We start from the raw sequence: 22,143 nt of genomic DNA, 5'->3' as shown, positions 1-22,143 counted from the left end.
ATCCCTGCCTTCCTCCCTGCATCCACCAGCATGTGCCACGTGCCCACGTGGGAGGCACGGGGACCCATCTGCCCTGGCCCTGCCCTCAGGGGTCCTCCTCCGGTGGGGCCCACACAAGCCCCCAGCTCTAACAGGCCGGTGACAGAGGGACCTCCAGGTCAGGCAGAGCCCTCTGGAGCCTGTGACTTTGGGGCTGCATCCGAGGGACCAGGAAGAGTCGGTTGCCCAGCAAGGGGTGGGTGGGCGAGCTTCCAGGGCGGTGCAGGACCCGGCTGGGGTGAGGTCTGCAGCAGGATAGGCCGGGGGCCTCTTTGGCCACAGAGGGGTCGGGGGTGGGGAGAAGCAGGGAGGCCCTGGGCGGCCAAGGGTCCTCACGGAACCTGTGGGCGTTTGTGTGAGATCCTCGCAGAGGCTGACGGGCACTTTTGCTCTTTGGAAACATCACTCTGGCTGCTCCCAGGAGGGAGCGGAGGGGGCCGGTGTGGAGCGGGGAGGCCAGCTGGGGACTGTCGGACAGTCAGAAAGAAGCAGTGGGGGCTCGGCAGTGACCGTGGTGAGGCCAAGATGGGAGACGCTTGGTCCTGCTGTCCCTGGGCCAGGAACGAATTGGTAGGGGTAGGGCGGGGTGGCCGTAGGTGGGGGCGGGTGGGCCAAGGGAGGCGGTGAGGGGACAGAAGAGAGGAAGGCCCGGGGGGGGGGGTGCCGGATGGCCCTTTTTCCTCGGGCAGAAGTCACAGCCGCGGGGCCGAGGGGAGGACCAAGAAGGGAGGCACTGAGTAAACTCTCACAGGGACAGGCACAGGCTGGGGGTTTTTCTAAAAAGATGTATTTCTATTTTATTTCCAGATGTGATTCTCCAGCAAGCAAATAAATATAGTGGGGGAGGCGGGGGAGAGAGGTAAGGATTACGATAAATTAGAAAGAAGCGGGGTAGGGGAAGGAAGGGCGGGTGGTGGGAGAGGTGGCAGGGAGCCCCCTGGTGGGCACGACCCCCTTCCGCGCCCTGCCGGCCCCTCCTCGGCTGCTGGCTCCATCCGGGCAGCGCTGCTCCTCTCCAGGCCGCTGGGCCTCAGGTGACCGGCTCACAGGTCCGTCACTTTGTTCTCCACCAGGGCTGCTACCTGCTGCAGGCGGCAGGCCAGCTGCATCTTCTGGCCCACGGGATCCTCCTCCAGGGCACCAATGATCTGCCAGGGCAGAAGAGGGTGCCCTCCCTGAGGCCTCCGTGCTCCGCCCGTTACCCAGGGCCGTGCCAGCCTGGGGGGGTCCAGCAGGAGCTGCCCCAGGCCTCCCCGAGGAATCTGGACAGAAGCCATGCTCCTTCCCCAACCTGGGCCCTCCCCCCCCCCCCCCCCCCCCCCCCCGCCCAGATGGGCCCAGACACCTGCTTCCACCGGCAGGGAGGATCCCCGGGGCCTGGCTCTGGGCTCTGGGGCCATGCCCCACTTCCCCGCCGCCCTCCCCCCCCCCCCCCCCCCCCGCCTCGAGTGCCCCTCCCCCCACTGGAGCGCCGCAGGCCTCACCTGGTCGTAATACCTGTGGATGTGGTTGTAGAGCTCTTGCAAAGCTTCCAGGCAGTGGGGGGCTGATGTGTAGTTCTGGGGGCAGCACGTGGAGGGGTGAGCCCCAGCCTGGACCTTAAACCCCAAACCTCCCCCCTCCACCCCGCCCCCACCCGAACATGGAGGAGTGCGCCCCCTGGGCTGCGCCTCACCCCGGAGAGCTCGGCCAGAGCCGAGTTCATCTCCTGATAGCTGGCCGGGGAGCTCTGGCGGATGTCGGAGTAGTATCTGGCAGGGGAGACACGGTTAGGCGCAGGCAGCCCCCCCCCCAGTCCCCCCCCCCCCCGTGGCCCGACACCTACCTCTCCACCATCTGCTTGTAGCGAGGGATCTCCCGGGCATACAGCAGTTTGTTCACTGGGGAGTCCTGCTCCGGGTAGGGGTGGGCCTGAGCGGGGAGGCGGGGGAGCTCCGGCCCTGTCACCCTGAATGCATCACCGGTGCCCTCCCCCCACCCCCGGGCCTCCCGGCCCGTTAGGTGCCACCACCCCAACCCCACTCCCAGGCCCGCTCAGGGCTGGGTACTGAGCCTCCGTGGCGTGTGCCCTGAGCCTTTCCTTGTCACCCCTCTGGAAGCTACCAGGGCCGGCTCTGCCTTTACCCGGCCCACTTTATGCTCCGAGATAGTGCAGGAGTCGATGAAGGTTTGGGCGATGACCGCCAGGATGGCATCCACGTTGTCTGACACGCGCACGTCAAAGATGAGCTGTGGGTTCTTCAGGGCGTTCACCCAGAATCGCAACAGCAGGCTGGGGACACGGGTCGGCCACAGGCATCGTCAGCCCGGGCCTCGGACCTGAGTTCCGCAGGGAGCTGTCTTACGAGTCGGTGTCGGGGGGCGGCCAGAAATCCAGGGTGCGTGACACCACACGTAGGTTCGCGTCCTGGCCCTGTGGCCCCCACCCCGGGCAATGTCCTCATCCCTCTGGGACTCCATGTCTCGACCGCATGGGGGCGGGGACAGTAGGCGAGGCACCTGTTAGTCTTCCAGATGTGCAAGGTCTCCGGGTCCTCAATGCCATGCTTCTCTGCCAGCTCGTCCAGGAAGTCGAACAGGTACTTGACGGCTATGGGCACGGGCCTGTTCACGCTGAGGATGGCCTGGAACGTGTCGTCCACAAACTTCTGCAGCGTGCCCTAGAAGGCATGGGAGGGGCCGTGCGGGAGGCCGGGGCGGGCTCCGTCAGTGGGTGGGGCCCCTCTACCTCTCGGGACCACGCCCTCTCCACGTCGGGACCACGCCCTCTCCACTGCCCAGTCAGGGCCCCCCTCCAGGAACCTTCCCAGCCTTGTGGCTCCTCCCTCCAGCTCCGCAGCTACACCGACCTTCATGGAGAGCAGGCGGGTGAGGTAGATTTCTGGAATTGCCTTCGCGCGCGCCCGCTCCCGTTCTCGCTCCCTCAGGCTGCTGCGCCGGGCCTTAGCCCCTTCCGGCTCTTCGGTGGCTTTCACCAGGTGCCAGAGGTGGACCCGCCTTCCTCACCATCCTCCAACATGGGGGTGTCTGAGGGCGCAGAAGCCCGGCCTCAGTCCTGTGCCCCTGCCTGCTCTCCCACACCACCGGCCGGGGATGCCCAGCCTGGGAAAAGAGAGGCAGAGAGGGTGGCAGCCGAGGGGCTCGCTCAGCCCAACACCCCGTGGTCCCAGAGCTCCCCAACCAGGACGAGCTGGCGCCCTCGTCTGCCCCAGGCCCTCGGCCCAGCCTAGAGCGTTCGCTTGCCCACTGGCGCGGTGTGGGGGACACCCAGGCAAGGCAGACGGCAAGCCCAGGGCTCCTGCCTGCCCACTTCAGCTCTGGGGCGCAGATGGGCGCATGGGGGCCGCAGGACTCACTCTCCCCCAAGGGGCAGCTCTGGGCCAGGCTCTGGGAGACGGCGCCTCCCTTGTGCAGCTGGGGGATGAGCCTCACTGTGGCTCCGTCTGGGACCTGGTGGGGCGATGAGCAGAGGCTGGGCTCCCTCCCTGGCTGATCCAGAGATGGGGGCCTGCCTCCCCCCAGCACCTGCCCGCCGGTTACCTTGTAGTGCTGTAGGGTGTTGAGTCTCTTCCAGTGGTTCTGGGTCACCGAGGTCAGGTCCTCATCTGACAGGGTCAGATGACCAGCGAGACCCGAGCGCCACTCTGGGGGCACGTGGGGAGGCCGATTAGCCTGCAGCCTGTCCCCCAAGCCTGCCATTTGAAGCAAGGCCCGGCTGAGCATCTACAGGTGGGAACAGGCCCATGTGGGGACGGGGGGGGGGTGGTGGGCTCTCTCACCGAGGTCTAGGGCGTGCACTGAGGGCCTTTGGGAGAAGGGGGTGCCCTTGTAGACTTGGTCCAACACCTTCTCTTTGACCTGGGTGATGGTGTCTGTGTCGAGCACCCGGGCAGGCACGCGCTGTGCCGCACCACTCCCCGCGGCCCCGCCGGCCCTGGGGCCCACCAACACCATCAGCGTCAGGGGCCGGAAGTCCACATCCTCCCGAAGCAGGCGGCTGTCATTCAGGGTCCGTTTTGCCTTGCCGGTCACGGCGTCCACGGGGCCCTTGTCCACCTGGTACTGGATGGCCCGGAGGAGCATGTACAGCGGCTCACCGGCCACCTCCTGCAAGCATCGGGACAGGCCCGTGTCAGCTCCGAGGGGAGACGCCTCCGCCCCACACCTTCCCCCTTTCCAAGCCCTCGTAGCCCGAGGCCCCGGGGAGAATTGGGGCCAGGTCCGCGAGGCCACACGCAGCAGCCCGCGCGTGAAGTGAGGGGACGAGGTGTCACCTGGGGCGCCCCTCACCTTCAGGAAGGCGTAGAGACAGATGGACAGCCAGTTGGTAAGCAGTTTCTCTACCATGGTCTCTGTCCTGGGGGAGCAGGCCCCAGGTCAGAGGGGGTGGTGCTGCGGGGCCACCCCGTCCCCGGGCCGAGGTGGGCAAAGGGGGGAAGCCAGGGCTCTGCCGCCTGTCGGTCCCCTTTGCCCGGGCCCCCGGGAAGGATGCCCATCTACCTCCCTACCGGTGCCTTCTGTCCTGGCCTGCCTCCTGGGGGTTCCCGGCCCTGCCCGGCCCCAGGATGGGGCAGGGCCGGCGGGCAGGCGGGCAGCTCAGCGGGGAGTCCCCCACCCCTGCTCCCGGGCCCGTGGTTGGGCCAGAGCCAACCTGCGCAGCATGAGCTTGGGGTTCTTGTGCACGTAATGGGCGGCCAGGTCACTTAGCAGAGTCCTCATGATGTCAGTCAGGTACTCAAGCTTGCCGTGCAGCGCCAGAGACAGCAGAGAAGCCACGTGGCAGCGGTCCCGCTGGGAGAAGCCAGGCTGCTCCTCCAGGGTGTGGATGAGCTGGGGGGGGGGGCGGCGTGGGGCGGCACTTAGGGGAGCCCCGCGTATTCTCCCACCTTTGTGCCCCCACCCGCTGCCCGGCCCTGCTGCACCCCCGCCCCCAGGCGCCCTGCCCAGATGCATAGTCCTCACCGTGAGGAGGAAGAGCTTGCTGTTGAGCAGGTTGGAGAGCTGCGTCAGGCCCTGGCGCACGGGGGCGCGGCGGCCCTCTTCGCCAGGCCCCTCGGGTGCGGGCTGCAGTGGGCAGCCGCCGCGCCCTGGGAAGAAGACTCGCTCGGCATACGTGTGGTAGTCCAGGAAGGGGATCCCGCTGGCCTCCAGGTCGCTGCTGAGGTCGGTCATCTCGGTCATCAGGTCTGCGGGCCGGGAGTCACCCAGGTGTGGGCTTGGGCCCAGCTGGGCCCTCTGCCCACCGCCCCCTCCCCGCGGCCCCCACCCCACCTGTGAACTCCTTTCGGCACTGGTCACCCACGCCAATCTCCAGGTTCTCCAGCTGCACCAGAACCTTCTGATAGTCCCGCAGGGCCTGCTTGCTCTTGTGCCTGCAGCCCGGGGACCAGGTGTCAGCCGCGGGCCCGAGCCTGGGGGGGCCGAGGTCACGGAGCCAGGGTGGCCAGCTGTCTGTAGGCCTGCCGCGGGGGGGGGGGGGGGGGCGTCTCTGCACCAGTGAAGGGGCAAGCTCGCGCAGGGGTCGCGGGGCGCTCTCACCTGTACATGAGGGTGAGGAGGAGTACAGCGGCAATGAGAACCGCGGCGCCCATGCCCAGGCCCACCTGGGCCTCCACAGGGAAGGCGGACAGAGGGGGCTCCGTCTCGTACTGGACGGGGCCCAGGGCCAGGCGCACGTTGCCCATCTGAACCTGGGGGGACGGGGCTCCTGAGTGCGGGCCTTCAGGGCTCCGCCTGCCCAGCCGCCAAGGCACCCAGAGCCCCGCCTCACCACGAACTGCGGCAGGCTACTGGAGCCGTTGGCTGGCTGGGGGGCCCGCGACGGCGGCTCGCAGTAGAGGTGGGTGAGCGTGAGGGTCTTCACCAGGCACTCGCCATCACCGATGTGCACGCGCACCTCCTCCTTGCTGATCCCCAGGTTGAGGCCTTGGCCCTGGGAGACACACCGGGGGGGGGGGGGGGGGGGCTCGAGCCAGGACAGCCAGCCTAGGCGCGCGCTTCCCGCACAGAGCCGGCCGGCGGAAGCCCTCACCTCCACATCCAGGACGTTGCCCGGCTTGAGGCGGTAGGGGCGGGCAGGCTCCTCGCGGCTGAGGGGGGCCAGGCGGGGGTTGGGCTGGTACAGGAAGTCCTGGCCCCCGCTGGCGCTGGCGAAGTCTACGTGCACGTTGTCTAGGGTGAAAAAGACCCGCTGCGGGTGCGCCCCATCTGGCACGGCAGGGCTCTGGCACAGGAGGAGGCTGGACGAGTTGACGGAACAGACGGTGGAGCACTAGGAGGCAGCCGGGGGCAGGACCAGGTGGGGTGAGCTGGGGCTCCCTCGCTCGCTCCCTGGGGGCCAGGGGGACCCCGGGCCCCCGTCCTCCCTCCGCGGGCACGACCGGCCCCGCCGCCGGCCCGTGGGGCGCTCACCTGCAGCAGGCCTCCCTCGAGCTGGATACAAGCCTGGGGGGCTGCAGCGGGGGCCCCGCAGCTCCTCGTCGGGGTTGAGGCCGGGGGCCGGGCCCCTGCGACCTGCATCTCCGCCGGGGCCTCCAGCCACACGGACAGCAGGGGCCGCCGCACCACGTCCAGGCCCGTGCCCCTGGCTCGGATCAGCCGCCCGCCCCTGTGCCGGGGCGGCAGTCAGCAGGGGCGAGGCGCGGGCGGGAGGCCCCGCCCCCGCCCCGCCTCCCCGGCCAGGTGCGGCGGCGACCCCGAGCGGACTGGGTCCTCACCCCCGGAAGCTGACGCTGGGCTCTGCCGCCACAAGCTGGGGGTTGGCGGTGTAGTGGAACGGGCTGGCGGGCAGCGTGCGCTGGGCGTGGCCAAACACCACTCGAACCACAGCTTCTCCTGGGCTGGCCTGGGACATGGTGCGGCACACAATGGCCTCAGGACACACCGGCTCCCGGCTGCAGGGTGGGGAGGGGTCTGGCATCTTGCGCTCTAGCCTGGGCCTGGCCACCCCACCAGACCCAACGTCGCCTCCCTCAGTGAGGGCACAGGGTACTAGGGATGGGCACAGTGGCCGTTTCTGTTGCACTTTGATGGGGGCTTTTAGGGAGCCCTGAGTCCACTGCCCCCGGTACATGAGGGGACAGTGAGGCCTGCAGGGAATGCCCCGAGCTGACAGCAGCCAGCTTGGGGCCAGGAGGAGAGACACTCACATAGGACAGGGTTGTCCACCCACAAAGACGCTGACGTTGCCTCCTGTCTGCAGGTGCTGCCCGTGGATGGTGAGCTGGGTACCCCCTGCCTGGGGGCCCCACTGGGGGCTCAGGCTCAGCAGGACGGGGTCCTGGGGGACAGAGCAGCCTGGGGCAGCCATGGCAGCCTGGCCTGGCACTCACTCACCTCGGCTCTGGTCCCCGAGGCACTTGTGCTTCGTCACCCGGGCCACCGCCCACCACACCCTCCTTCTGGAACCCCTGTGTCAGGGCTTCTGCAGCCCCGCGGCTCTCCTTCTAGCTGCCCTGCCCTCGGAGGGGGCTCTTCTCTCCTCACTGCGTCTCTGCCCCTCGGGACGGCCTCCTCTGCCACGGCTTACACCTCCCAGCCCCCCACCCCCACCCCAGCTCTAAACCCTGAGATCCAATCACCACCTTTGGGCGCCGCAGAACTCCTGATACTAACCGGGCCCTGCCTCCCTCCGCTCCCGCCCTGGGCTTCCTGGCTTCAGAATTAGCCCCAGTGGATGGCGGGGGCTCAAGCTAGTGTCTGGAGGCGTCCCCGCTCTCCCTCACTCCCGAGCTGTGCCGGCAGGAAGCTCCAGTCCCTCACTGCCCTCCCCCCCCCCCCCCCCCCCCCGCACCGGGACAGATGCCACCACTGTCCTCGGCTCAGGGGCCTGAACGAACAGTCAGATCCGCGGCTTCGCTCCTGGACGAGTGGCGGCCCTTCGTGCGACCTCCCAGGCCAACTTTGAAAGCCTCACCTAGATGTCCATGCCCTCCTGCCCCTCCCTCCTACTGTCGCTCTGTGCGGGGACCACCCAGGCGTGGGCACTGACCTGGTAGGTGAAATGCTGGGTTGAGATGCCTGGTGGCCGATTCTTAATGGCCACTTGGACTGGCCCTGTGGTGCCGTTGGGGGCAGGGGATGTCACGCACACAATCCTGGGGAATGGAGACCCGGTGGCTGGTCAGGCCCTCCCTCAGCAGGAGCCGTGGGCCACTCACCGGCCACTGCCCAGGACCTGCGCCCTCTCGCTGCCAGCTCCCCTCTCCTTCCCTCCCCTGGCTCATCTTCCTTTGGCGCATCTGGCCCGGGCCCACGTTCCTTGGCTCCAGGCCTCCCTTCTCTGGGCAGCCGCTCTCTGAGGGCCTCCCCGGGAGGGCATCCCTCCCCCGCCCCCCGGGCAGCTAGGATGCCTCACCGGGCAGAGGTGCGGTAGAGGGAGGGCTCAGGGCTGCAGGGCCGGCCAGCCACATTCACGGCGTCTCGCACCTCAGCAAAGTCCCGGCCCAGGTTGGAGCCCCAGATGGTGAGGGCCAAGCCGCCCTCGGGGGGCCCGGTCAGGGGCTCGATCTGCAGCAGGGAAGGGTGACGATGGAGTGTTCGGATCCCACATCCGACCTGCAATAGGGGTGCCCAGCCAGCTGACCAGCCTGAGGCAGGACAGAGCCGCTAGGGCTCGGGGGCCTGAGCGCAGGCTGGTCTGACCTGGGTGAGGTCAGGAGAGTGGAGAGCGTGGCAGGGCGGGTGGGGAGGGGGTGGAAGGGTGGGCCGTGGGATGGGGGGCGGCAGAGGGGCTGGGGGCTCACTGCGTCGATGCTGGGCGTGGGACACAGCAGCTCCACGGCCCCGGGGGGCATAGAGGACCGTAGCGACAGGCGGGCTGCCCGTGGCTGCACCACAGACAGCCCAGGCTTCCGTTGGCCGCCTGGCAGCGGCTGCAGTCGGGGTGGCCCACGGCACAGTCGTACAGGGTCACTAGGGAAGGCCAGGCGGTGCACTGAGGCGCATCCCATCTGCCACACGCCTTGTGCCACCCGCCCTGCCATCCCCAAGCTCACCATGAAGAGCGTGGGCATTGTCCAGCCGTTGCCCCTTGCCCCGGGTGATATAGATGGGCACCGGGAGCTCCTGCTGGGCCATGGAGGGGTAGAACTGTGGGTGGAGGGTGGGGTCAGGCTGGGCCCGACTCAGGATGCCCCTGGCCCCCGTCTCCTCCAGGACCCTCCTCCCAGAATGGGTGCCTCGCTTCCGTGCCCACGTCTCCCGGCAGACTGCGAGCCTGGGGCAGAGGCTGTGGGTGCCACGTTCCCGCTGCACGGCCCGGGCCTACGCAGAGCAGGCCTCGGGATGGCGACAGGACACCGATGGCCCGGAAGGGTCTGCGAGGCAAGGGCCGTGCGGGGCCCCCGAGGGCTACAGAAAGTGTGTGGTGGCAGGTGAGGCTGTGGGGCGGCCACACACCTGCTGGGCCTGGCAGTAGATGAGGCCCACGTCCCCTGCCGTCTCTTCCAGAGAGGCCGGCAGCCTTCGAAGTTCTCCGGGCAGCTCCAGCCAGCAGTGGTACGAGGCGGGCAGGCTCTGGGAGTGGACGTCGTCAGGACCCTGGACACAGTCAACACCCCCCCCATCCCCATCCCCCACTCACTCCGAAATGCTGAAGGTTCCGCACGCGCAGGGCCAAACGGCTCTCCCAACCGACAGGCACCAGGAGGGGACCCGCTGGGCCCTCCACCCGGGGACAGGCCCCTGGGCCACGCACCTGGACATCCGTCTGCGGAAAGGAGACCCTTTAGCCCTTCGGAAGTTGAGGGGCCCGGGCAGGGCATAGCGTGGGTCGGGGGCTGGGCCCACCCACCTCCTGGGCACTGTAGACGGTCACCTCCCCCTCTGGGCAGTGCTCCCCGTACACACAGCGGCTGCTCCGTGGGCACCAGTGGCACCGCCAGAGGCTGCCCACACAAGCGCGGCACCTGGAGGGGCGGGGGGGGGTGGTGGCTGCTCAGGCTGGGCTCCGTCGGGGGCCGCCACCCCTGCCCAGCAGCCAGGCCCAGCACTCACGGGGCGGCCGCCTCCAAGGCCTGGACAGCGCTGCAGTCGTAGAAGGAGAAGTTGGTGGCGGCCACGGCCACGTCCTCAAACATCAAAGCCAGGGGCAAGGTGACGTGGTCTGGGAGGGGATGGTGGTAGGTCATGCGGCTCCTGCCCCTGCAGCTCCCGCCCCGGTCCCCAACCTCCCCGCCCCAGGGGCCCCTCACCTGTGCCTGGAGGGTTAAGAGGCAGCTGATCTTGGGGAGGAGTGATGCAGGCTACGTGGGGCCCTTCCACGTGAGCCAAACTGTCGTAGTTCCCAAAGGCGCAATGGAAGTATTCATCCATGGCCAGGGTGGGCAGCCGAGGGACAGACAAGGTGACCTGGGACACACGCAAGGAAAACAGAGCAGGCAGGGGCTTCTCGGTGTGTGTGGGGGGGGTGTCTCAGCAAAGGAGATGCTGCTAGGGCAGAGCAGGGGTGAGGGTGGAGCGGGGTGGGAGCAGAGACAGCAGGACAGGAGGCCGGGGAGGCCTGGGGGCAGCCCCCCACCCCCACCACCGCAGGCAGCTAGTGGCGGGCATCTTACCACGCCCTGCTCCTGGCGCGGGCGGTGGGCCGGCAGCAAGGTCTGCACATGCGGGCAGTGGCTGTCCTCGTAGCTCCACAGCCACTGGTTGGCCTGGGCTGCTCGGTCGCATTGGCCCTTGCGGGTACACCTGTGGGACAGGGGCCCGTTGGCCCGCCACGTGGGTCTCAGGGGGAGTGAAAGGGACTACGCTCAAGAGGAAGGGGCCGAGGGGGCGCCTGGGTGTCTCAGTCACTTGAGTGTCCAACTTCGGCTCAGGTCATGATCTCGCATTTCATGGGTTCGAGCCCCGCGTCGGGCCCTGTGCCGACAGCTCAGAGCCTGGAGCCTGCTTCAGGTTCTGGGTCTCCCTCGCTCTCTGCCCCTGCCCTGCTCGTTCTCCGTCTGTCTCCCTCCCTCCCTCCCTCCCTCTCTCTCTCTCTCAAAAATAAATGAAACATTAAAATATATATATATAAACATTAAAAAAAAAGAGGAAGGGGCCAAGCAGACAGGGCTTCCCGGTCAGTGTGCAGGCTTTGGGGGCCACTGCCGCACGGGGAAGGCTTGCCACCGGAGGAGGCCCGGCTGGGGGCGGGGCTGGCAAAGGAGGAGGAAGCAGGCTGGGCCTCCAGGGGCAGGGTGGAGGCAGTGCCCCTGGGGCGCCCTCGGGCACACACCACCTGTCGGCCGCGCTCACCTGCCCTGGAGGACGCACCAGCCGCACAGCGGGTCCCGGGCCTGGAGGCAGCTGGCACAGTCAGGGAACTGGGGGCACGCTGCCACGGGCACGCGGTCCACCTGCGGGGGCGGCAAGGGCCAGGGGCGGTGGGTGTGGGGACTCGGGGTGCGTGTGCCCTCCCTGCCCCGGGACAAGCCTTACCCGCTGGGCAGTCAGGACGTAGAGGTGGCTGCCCCTGCCGTCCACCAGCAGGTCTGGGCTGATAGCTGAGCCCAGAAGCCCCACTTGCTGGGAGTGGTACACCTGGCCTCGGGAGCCGTTGACAAAGACCTGGAGGGACGACAAGGCCTGCTCCCGAGATGGCCACGGGCCAGCCACCCAGGGCACGTGCTCTCCTCTCGGTTGGGGCTCCCGGGAGGCACCCTTTCCCGTAGAGCCGGCTCTCCTTCCTGCCAGACCGGGGAGGCCGGGCCATGGGCCGTGCGTGGGAGTGGGGCGGGACGCCCTGTTCTGCCGGCGTCACCTCCCGCTTTGGGCATCACCCGGCCACCCCGGCTAAGGGCCTTGGGAGCCAGGGGCAGGAGGGCAGCTGCAGGGATGTGAGCAGGTCACGAGGAGGCCAGAGTCTGCCTCGCAGAGACCTCCGGGGCCAGGCCGGCTCTGGGGACTGGGCACTGCCCACCCCATCCCCGTGCCAATCCTGCCCACCTTGACCGCTGGCTCCCGCTACGATCTGGAGCAACGGGGGCTGCCCAGGAGGTTCCTGGGAAGTCATCCTAAGTCACGCACCTAGGCGTCCCAGGAGGCGGCACCCGGCCAGCCATCGGTGTGTGGCTTGGCCTTCCGACCTGCCAGTGGACGCGGCCCGAGAGGCGCAAGGGACCTGGGGCTTCCCCGAGCAGGGCAGGGGCACCCCCAGTCAAGCCAGTGAGGCCAGGCCTCGCCGGGCAGTGTGGAGGCCTTTGGCGCTCGGGGCCCAGGGCTCGGGCAGCCCCTCCTCCGTCAGGGCCTCACCTTATGCAGCTGCCCCTGGGTGTCCCCCAGGACAGCTATCGTGTGCCCATCTGCCTGGAGGCCTGTCACGGCGCTGATGGGCTGCCGGAGCTGCAGCAGCGGCCTGGCCTCCAGGGGCTGGTGGCCAGCAATGGGGCTGGGCGTGTGCTCGTCACCGCAGGGGTATGACTCGGGGGAGTCCTGGGTGGACAGGGAGGGGATCAGATTCCTGGAAGAGGCAGGAAGTGCCTTCCCCCGGGCCCAGAGCTAGTCAAGGCTGGAGGGTGAGGCCAGGGAACCCTGGGGGACCCGGGACAGAGTGGTCAGGCCCCCAGCCCCGTGTCAGGACAAGCTCACACAGCAGAGGGACACAGGCCAAGGGCAACCAGGAGCCTGCCCCTCCCGGACATCCTCTAAGCAGCCGGTTGTCACCTGACAGCATCCAGCCACCCACAGCCCAGGACTACGTGTGGCGGTCCCTGCCTTGGGCCGAGAGACACCGCGGAGCGACAGGGACGGAGAGGCAGGCCAGGCAAGACGGGGCTGCCTCACGAAGGCGGCACACAAAGCCCGCGGTGACAGGGGCACTCACGGGGGGCAGGGCGACGCAGCGAGACGTGACTCCATACTCCACGGAGGCCTCCTCCGTGCCGCTGGGGCCCCGGCCACCCGCCGTGTAGCAAAGGCGCCGGGCCCGGTCCATGCTCCCGTCCAGCTCAGCCAAGGGAAAGGCGCACAGGGCTGCCTGCGCCCCGCTGGGGCCTGCGGCAAATGCCCCCAGCAAGGTGGTCGGGGCGAGGAAGGCAGCCTGGATGAGGCCCTGGCCCTGGCAGGTGAGGGGCACCTCCACGTAGGAGTAAAGGTTGGCATCCCCGAGACAGAGCCGGGCCACGTAGGAGCGGTACTCGGCCTGCGCCCGCGCGCCCCGGCGGCGGAAGACGAAGTAGGCGGAGCGGGCGTTGGCAAAGGCCCCCACGTAGCTGTTGTTGTAGTCCGAGAAGTCGCCCACCACCAGGCGGCCCAGGCCCTCGCTGGAGAAGGGCTGCGGCCCGGCCAGCTGGCGCACGGTCAGGGGTGGCACCCCTCCCGACAGCTTGCCCGCCAGGCCTCTGGCCACCAGCAGGAGGTCCCGGCCTGGCGTAGGCACCACCAGGCCCACCGTGGCCACCCCCGGGGCGTTGGCGGCCACGAACTGCCCGTCGCCAGGGTCCTCGGCCTGGTACAGCACCTGGGCCACATCGTCAAGGCGCCGCTTCTCACACACGCCCTGCCGCACCTGCCCGCAGGCCACGAGCTCCCCGGCCCGGCCGCTCACCAGCAGCAGCTGGTTGGCGTTGTCGGTGAGCCGGGCCTGCGGGCAGTCCGCCGGGTCACGGAAGGGCACGCAGTCGGGACTGTCGAACACAGGGCCGGTGACAGCCACGGCCTCCAGCTGCAGCTCGGGGCTGAGCTGGAAGAGGCGGTTCACGGCGCCCACGTAGAGGGTGCCTCGGCCAGGGGCCAGGGCCAAGTGGTTGAAGGTGGTGTTGGGGGCGGAGAAGTGACGGGCCTCGGCCAGGGGCGGCGGGCACAGCAGGAGCACGAGCAGGAGGTGGGGCCCGAGGGGAGGCCGGGGAGCCATCACAGGTACCTGGGGGGAGAGCGCAGCCAAGCGAGGCCTGGTCGGGGCGGGGGGCGGGGGGTGGGGGGAGAGCACCAGCCTCCACACCCTATGCCCGCACGTGTCAGGGCAGTGAAAGACACCGATGAGGAGGGGTGGAGAGAGCACCAGAGGAAGAGGAGGATCCAGAAGGGAGACAGATAGGAAGGGAGACAGAGGACAGAGAGAGAGACAGAGGGAGACAGGGAGAAAAGGGGCAGAGAGAGAGACAGAGAGAGGCACAGAGAGAGTATCCACGAGATGGGGAGAGGGTGGGCTGGGGCGCACACACACGTGTGCCCGAGGAAAGAATTTCTCTCATCTCCTACTTAAGCATCTACATTGTTGAAGGACGGGGCGGGTCCTGAAAAGGCACAAGAACAAAACAGAAGGACTCTGAGCCACGGAGGGGCAGTGAGAGAGGGGAAAGGGCGGGAGAGGAGGGAGGGGCAGGGGAGAAGCGGGAGGTGCTGATGGGGAGACACCAGGGGAGGCGGAGAGGCTGCGGCAGCCAGGCAAGCGGGAAGGGGAGGGAAAGACAAGGAAGAGGACAGGGACGTAGAACAAAGGCTGGTGGCAGTTGTCAGCCTGGGGACAAGGGGAGCAGGGCCACCATGCAAGGTGGGGGACAGCCACAGCACGAGAGAGAGACGGTGAGGGCGTGGAGAGAAACCTCGCCCTGGGCGGGCAGGGCCAGCTGTAAAGAGGGACCCTCTCCAGGACGCCTGGGTGGCTCAGCCAGCTGAGCGTCCGACTTCGGCTCAGGTCGCCATCTCGAGGTTCGTGGGTTCGCGTCGGGCTCTGTGCTGACAGCTCGGAGCCTGGAGCCTGCCTCAGATTCTGAGTCTCCCTCTCTGTCTCTCTGCCCCTTCCCCGCTCACGTGGCAATGGAGGCAGGGCAGAGGAGAGGGCTGGGAGGGGGTCAGAGCGGGGACTGGGGGACACCTGGGAGCCAGCTAGAGTGGGCACTTGGGGAGGCCATGGGGAAGCACCGAGAGATGACACCGGGTGCAGGGGTAGAGCGGGGGCCCCAGCCCCGGGGTGCTGACGTGCAGGCGAGAGAGAGAGAGAGAGAGAGAGAGAGAGAGAAAGGGTGAGCCTGCCTGAGGAGAGGGCACTCGGGGGCGAAGCCAGGCCTGGGCACCCCCACCCCCACCCATGTGGAGCCATTCGGAGCTCACGCTAAAGCTATCTCCCTTGGGCCTGTGGGGGCCCCGAGCCTCCAGAGGAGGCCGCCCCGCGTCCCGGCCCCTGCTCCACCACCTCGGGTCCCCACGGCTGCCAGGTGACGAGGCGACAGGAAGCGCCGGCTCACCACGCAGAGCTCCCGGGTGCAGAGCCGCAGAGAAGGGGACAGAGTCCAGGTCCTAAGTTGGGCTGGGGTCCTGCACAGCTGGGCATGGCCCGCTGTCCCTGGGTGCCCTGCGGCTTGGCGGCGGAGACGCCAGCCTGGGCCCCGGCGGGTGTGCCGGCTGGAGGCAGAGCCCCGAGGAAGGCCCCGGAGCCCCTTATCTCAGGGACACAGACAGGAAGGTCAGGCCCGGCCTGGGGACAGGGGCGTTTCCTGTGGACCCGGGATCTCGGCGGCCAGGCCCGGGCTGTGTGGGTGAGGGGAACAGACGCGGTGCACGGGAGCCCCGCGCCCGGGCTCCCCTGGACCACTGTGCCTGCCCTGCCTCGTACCCCCGCCCCCCGCCCCAGGCACCACGTCTGTGGACGGGGGACCCAGGCACTTACCGCCTCGAAGAGGAGCGACAGAGGGGTCTCCTGGGCAGCGTGGCGCCGAGAGAGGCCCATCTCCTCAGTTTGGCCGGCCCAGGGCGGCGGCGACGGGCACAAGGCGGCTGTGGGGGGCATTGTCCTGAGTGGGAGGGAGACACTGGAGCCTCGGCCCCGGGGGAGGAGGGAGGCCAGGGGGGCCAAGGGCCCGGCGGCTGGGCTCCACCGCAGCTGGCAGCTTTGTGAATAGTGGCCGGGCCAAGGCAGCCCTGCCTCCACCCCAACAATGTCCCCTCTGTCCGCGGGCCTGGGCCAGGGACTCACTGTCTGGTGCTCTCACCCCCACCCGGGCTGTTCGGGCCGGGGGGCTCCCCGCCACGCCCCACCCCCAGAGAGACATCCCCCGGGACCTGGGGACAAAGGACAGGGTTTCTTCGAGCCAGCAAAATGAGACCCACACGGCCGGCCCCAGCCCACTCCCGCCCCGTGCCAGCCAGCGTGCGCCTCTGTGTCCCGCCCCCCGGGTCCCTGTGAAGGGCACAGGGTAGGCCACTGGGCCCCCCACAGGAAGGTCAGGGCGCTGAGCCCCTGCGATGCCAGCCTCAGCCTTGGTAGCCTTGGTGCCCGGTCGAAGTGCCAGTCCTGGCCCTCAATGCCTGCCTTTGTCCGGGCTGGGGGCCGGGAGATGCTGACAAAGGCAGCCCGTCCAGGAGACCTTGCACCCCCCACCCCCCACCCCCTTGGCCCGGAATAAGACTGTCCAGAGAGCAAGCAACCTGTGTCCATCCAGCCCCGCCCCGGGGGACTGGGAAAGTCGTGCCAGGTGCAGCATGATGGTAGGGGGTGGTGCCCGTGGGGGGGGTGCTGTGGGGGGGGGCTGAGGCAGAGAGGATGTGCACGAGGGGGCGGGGGCATGGCCCCCAGGAACCCAGTACTTAGCTTCAGTCATGGCAACTGGTTTCCCTCGCCCGGGGAAACACGGGCCCTAGATGGGCCTAGAGGTCCCCTCTGCGTGTGGGGCGCAGGAGGGGGTGGGAAGGGAGTGGCGACTGACAGCTGGCTCTCCGGCCAACCTCACAGGGCACCGTCTGCACCCCAGGCTGGCAGAGCAGGGGCCCTGGGCTATGACGGGGGGGCAGGTGCACACGGGGTGGGGTGCCCACTTTCTCCACGGTGCACCGCAGCAGCAGCTTCGGGGCAAGGTGGTGGCAGCGGGGCTCACTGCCACCCGGTCGGGCCGGTTGGGTGGCTGTGGGGGTGGGGAGCCAGGCGGGCCTCCTCCCTACCCTACCACCTGCCCCCAGCCCCGCCAGCTTTCCCATTTAGGGGTTAGAAGCCTGGGGTCCCACCTCCCAGCTCCAGGGCGCCCCCCTCAGGGGGTGCCGTGCCCCTAAGGCCTCAGGAGGTGTTGGATCGGGGCGCCTGATGGCCTTTGCCCTCTCCGGCGAGCGGGCCCTGCAGACCCCCGGCTTCTCCCAGACCCAGCACGCCCCAAGGCAGCACCCCACAACCCAGCGTCCCTTGCACCCCACGTCCTCGCCAGCCCCAGTTCCTGCCTACCTGGGTGGGCCGCTGGCAGGGGTTGAAGAGCAGCTGGCAGTGCCCGAAGCGCGTCCCCAGCACAGCCCTGGCCTCCCTCCCACAACGCAATCGCGCCCAACCCCACTTCTCCTGGCGGGGCCTGCCTGGGCCGCCCGGCCCCTCCCCGCCCACCCCTGTGACTGCCGGTGCAGGGCAGGGCGTTGCTGCCCTCTGCTGGCCTCAGTGGGCACCTGGCTGGAGCAGGTGAGAGCGGACAGTGCCCTCCCGTTGGGTGGGCAGGCAGGCATTCCGTAGCACCTACCGAGTGCCGGTCTTGGGCCTCGCAGTGGCGCCGTTCAGAGACAAAGCCCACTGCCACCTGATCCAAGGGTGTCTGTCCCGGGCCTGGGGGGGGGGACAGAACTACGTGCCCACTGATGAGGCTCCACTGCTGGAACAGCTCATCTCTGGAGGACACCTCGCGTGGGAGGGAGAGGAGGCAAGTCTACGGGGGCTCAGGGCATCAGGGAGAGCTTCACAGAGGAAGTGAGATTTAAGCTGACCTTGAACCACACGTTTCTGCTACTTCTGATGTCCTCCTGACCATCAGGGCTGCTCTAAGTGTTCTGCGTGTGTGAACTCATTCACCCCTTACCATGACCCCAGAAGGGGTACCCTGATTTTCTACAGTTCACAGGTGGGGAAACTGAGGCATGAGAGGTTAGGAAACTTGCACAAAGTTGCAGGGCTAGTTAATGGCAAGGCTAAGAGTCAACTGTAGGGCCCCTGCACTTAACCAGCAGGCCACGTGGCCCTGAACTATGAACCAAGGCAGGCATTGGGCAGCAGGGGAGATGGGGACTGCCCGATGCCAGGCCTGCAGGTGACATAGGCGCACGTGCCTCCCTGTGCCTGGAGCACAGTTTTCGTCGAACGGGATGCAGAGGTCAGCCAATCAGGGAGAACTTAGACTTACGGCAAAAGTCACCATGACCTTGTAAATAGCTCGGAATTTGGACAAGCGTAAGCTGGTGGCCCTGGGTGGAGAGCGTGGGAGAATGTGGACCAGTGGTGGCTATGGGCACGTGGAGAGGTGGGTATGCTCCAGATGTGCCGGAGGGGGCAGAATCCTGGAGACCTGGTGTTCCATGGGGTGTCGGCAGTGCGGGCAGGAGAATCCGGGGGACCCCTGGGCCCTTTCTGCGGGAAAGTGGCTCCCTGCAGGGCAGAGGTGCAGGTGGAGGGGTGGGCGGTGCAGGGTAGGACGAGAGGACTGAAGGGCCTATGAGGTGAGAGATGGCCGATGAAGTTGTTGGGGTGTTAGTGTGAGAAGCTTGGCTCAAGGGGACTGGGGCACTGGGATGGATGTGTGTCACTAGAGGGGACTTGGAAGCAAGACCAGGAGCATCCAGGCAGGTGAGTGACCCTGAGCCCGAGGGCCCGCGGATGCGGAGCACAGGTGCTCAATATGTTACTGCCTCCCTCTCCGCGCCCTCCCAGGGGGAAGACGTGGTGCCCACAGGGGGCCGGGGAGGGATCTAGGAGCCCCAGGAGGGCCAGGCTGTTGGGGAGGGACAGTGTGTGTGGGGGGGACACAAGGGCAGGGCTCTGAACAGTAAGACTGGAAAGACCGTCCCCCAGCAGCCCCGGAGCCAGCCGGCCCCCCAACCTCCCAACCCTATCCACCCCTCCGCCTCTGCACCTCACACACACGTATGTCCTGACTGACCTCGGGAAAGACATCTTCCATCTCGGCAATGGCAACGTTTTTCCTACCTTTCCACAGAAGAAAATAAACCTGTAGTCGCACGGCACCGCTTTTTGTAAGTTTATTTATTTTTGAGAGAGACAGAGACCACAACCAGGGGAGGGGCAGAGACAGAGGGGCACAGAGGATCCGAAGCTGGCTCCCTGCCCACAGCAGAGAGCCCGACCCGGGGCCCCGAACCCGCCAACCGTGAGATCATGACCTGAGCCGAAGTCGGACGCTCAACCGACTGAGCCATGTCGGCGCCCCGCGCAACACGATTTTGAATAGCTTTGCGCGCATATGGCCTGCAAGGCCATCCGGATCAGGTGGCGGCCCCGAGCCTGAATTTGGTGGCAACCATGGAGGATGTTTCCAGGTTTTGTGCGCTTGAAATCTCCTAGAAAGGGAGCCGTGTGGTGGGCTTCCTTCTGCCCACGACCCCTTCCCCTCACCACGGCCCTGGGGAGATGTATTTGTGCTGATCCTTGCCGATGGCACATTTATCAGCATCCCCTCGAGGGGTGGGGAGGCGGCCGTCGCTGGTCCGAGCGCCCGGTGGTGCCGTGCCCGTCGTCCTGGCACTGACTGCTTTCCCAGTGCCAGGCTCTCCAGACGCTGGCAGGAGGCTCGCCGGGTCACAGGCCATGTGTCACCGCCGTAATTTCCTACTCAGGTATCCTTCCGTCCCTCCGGAATGGGTTTGTTTGCATGTACCTTCTCCTTTTCCACATGGGGGGCTGTCTTCCTTGCCCCCATGTTCAGCCCACCCGGCTCCACTGACTGTCCCAAGCCTATGTGGCCGTGGCTCTCTCTTCTGTCCTTTTGGTTGATTTCTCTACCTCTGTTAAACTTACTAAAGCTTGAAAGCTTTTTTTTCTTCTCTTCCTCCTTTTTCTTCTCCTTCGCTCTCCCCCTCAGTTGGCTGCTCCTTCTTCTCATCATCTTTCAAAATTATCTTGCCTATACTAGACCCTTTAGTTTTCCTTAAAAGTTTAAGAAACAGGGGCATCTGGGTGGCTCAGTCGGTTGAGCGTCCAACTTCGGCTCAGGTCATGGTCTCACAGTTTGTGGGTTCGAGCCCCGCATCGGGCTCTGGGCTGACGGCTCAGAGCCTGGAACCCGCTTCGGACTCTGTGTCTCCCTCACTCTGCCCCTGCCCTGCTTGCACTCTGTCTCTCTCAAAAATAAACATTAAAAAAAAATTTTTTTTTGAGTTTAAGAAACAGTTTGTCAAGTTCCAGGAAAAACTCTGTTGGGATTTTTTTGAAGGGGTAAATAGAGATTTTGTTCCATTTCGAAACCCTTTGGAGACTAGCTACCTCTAAAATTTTGTTTCCCCGTCTATGAACATAGCGTATCTCTATTTAATAAGGTCCTTTAAATACACATTTCCCCAAAGGACATGCGCATCATTTGTTACATGTCTCATACCATGATAAATGCTGTCTTCTTTTTAATTTACCTTCTGATAGCGCTGCTGGTATTACGTCTAGTAATGCTTTTTGGAGTCCTTTTGTGGATTCTGTTTGTTTTCTATTTATACAATCATGTCATCTGCTTAGTGACTACTTTGTTTCTTCTTCTGCAGTCCTTTTTTTTTCCCTCAAAATGTTAATTTGAACTCTAGTTAGTTAACCTATAGTGTCATGTTGGTTTCAGGAGTAGAGCTCAATGATTCATCACTTACATACAATACCCAGTGCTCATCCCAACAAGTGCCCTTGTCAATCCCATCACCCATTTCCCCTCCCCCACACCCCGTCCCTGCAATCAACCCTCAGTTTGTTCCCTATCGTTGAGTCTCTTATGGTTTGTTTCCCTTTCTCTTTTTTTCCTCCCTTCCCATATGTTCACCTGTTTTGTTTCTTAAATTGCACATATGAGTGAAATCATATGGTATTTGTCTTTCTCTGACTGACTTATTTAGCTTAACATTATACTCTCTAGCTCCATGCATGTCATTGCAAATGGCCAGATTTCATTCTTTCTGGTGGCTGAGTAACATTTCATTTCATTGTCTATATGAACCACATCTTCTTTATCCATTCATCCATCGATGGACATCTGGGCTCTTTCCATACTTTGGCTATTGTTGATAGTGCTGCTATAAACATGGGGGTGCGTGTGTCCCTTCGAAACAGCACCCCTGTATCCCGTGGATAAATGCCTAGTGGTGCAATTGTTGGGTCGTAGGGTAGTTCTATTTGTAACTTTTTGAGGAGCCTCCGTACTGTTTTCCAGAGTGGCTGTACCAGTTTTCATTCCCACCAACGGTGCACGACGGTTCCCCTTTCTCCACATCCTTACCAACATCTCTTGTTTCCTGAGTCGTTAACTTTAGCCACTCTGACCTGCATGAGGTGGTATCTCAGTGTGGCTTTGATTCGTATTTCCCTGATGATGAGTGAAGTCGAGCATCTTTTCATGTATCTGTTGGCCATCCGGATGTCTTCTTTGGAAAAGTGCCTATTCATGTCTTCTGCCCATTTCTTCACTGGATTATTTGTTTTTTTGCGGGGGGATGTTGAGTTGGATAAGTTCGTTATAGATTTTGGAGACTAACCCTTTATCTAATGTCATTTGCAAATATCTTCTCCCATTTTCCAGTCCTTTTAACTGTAGTTTCTTTTCTTTTGCTTCCTTCCCTGGATAGTACAACATGGAATCAAAGCAGAAAGAATGTTCTCAGTTTAACCGTTAAGTAGGATGTTTGCAGGCGGTGTTTGCTAGACGCCTTTATGAGAGTAAGGAGACTCCCCTTCAGTCCTAGTTTGCTATGTGTTCAATTCTTATCGAATGCTTTTTCTCAGTGCATTGAGATGGTAACAGGAGTTTCTTCCTCTCACCTGTTAATATGGTGAGTTACAGTAATTGATTCTCTAATGTTAAACCACTTTTACATTTTCTGGGCTAAACTCAACCTTGTCATGGTGTATTCTTTTCATATGTAGTTCGGGATTGGCCTTTCTTCCTTCCTCCCTTTCTCTCTCTCTCCCTTCCTGCCTGTGTTCCTTCTTTCCTTTCTTCCTCTTCTTTCTTTCTTTCTTTCTTTCTTTCTTTCTTTCTTTCTTTCTCTCTCTTTCTTTCTTTCTTTCTTTCTTTCTTTCTTTCTTTCTTTCTTTTGTCTTGTATTATCCTTGTTGAGTTTTGATATAGAGGCATCATAAAATGTGTTGGGAGAGCATTTTGCCTTTTCTGTTCCTTGGGACTATTGATCTGAGAGAGAGTTATTAGTTTCTTGAAGATTTGATAGAATTCATCTATA

At 64.7% G+C, this 22,143-nt stretch overlaps 1 protein-coding gene across 1 annotated transcript; it reads right to left on the bottom strand.

The window, feature by feature from the left end:
* Positions 1–804: 804 nt before the first annotated feature.
* PLXNB3 (plexin B3) lies at positions 805–15,928 on the bottom strand. Its single transcript, XM_043569656.1, is given in 37 exon segments — positions 805–1,187; positions 1,524–1,598; positions 1,715–1,790; positions 1,865–1,929; positions 2,164–2,311; positions 2,539–2,699; positions 2,889–3,028; positions 3,031–3,066; positions 3,396–3,489; positions 3,580–3,683; positions 3,819–4,146; positions 4,330–4,396; positions 4,691–4,869; positions 5,002–5,225; positions 5,311–5,411; positions 5,578–5,729; positions 5,810–5,971; positions 6,071–6,310; positions 6,451–6,646; positions 6,756–6,932; positions 7,188–7,318; positions 8,030–8,135; positions 8,396–8,547; positions 8,784–8,821; positions 8,824–8,952; positions 9,036–9,129; positions 9,439–9,555; positions 9,623–9,748; positions 9,833–9,947; positions 10,036–10,144; positions 10,233–10,389; positions 10,596–10,725; positions 11,275–11,375; positions 11,458–11,586; positions 12,271–12,450; positions 12,842–13,879; positions 15,626–15,928. Coding segments are annotated over 37 exon segments (5,802 nt in total). The 5' UTR covers positions 15,746–15,928; the 3' UTR covers positions 805–1,082.
* Positions 15,929–22,143: the final 6,215 nt, after the last annotated feature.

Source organism: Prionailurus bengalensis, chromosome X (assembly GCF_016509475.1).
Source record: "Prionailurus bengalensis isolate Pbe53 chromosome X, Fcat_Pben_1.1_paternal_pri, whole genome shotgun sequence".
NCBI classification, from domain to species: Eukaryota; Metazoa; Chordata; class Mammalia; order Carnivora; family Felidae; genus Prionailurus; species Prionailurus bengalensis.
The sequence above is the reverse complement of the archived record's forward strand: the minus strand, read 5'-3'. Positions and strand labels throughout refer to the sequence as shown.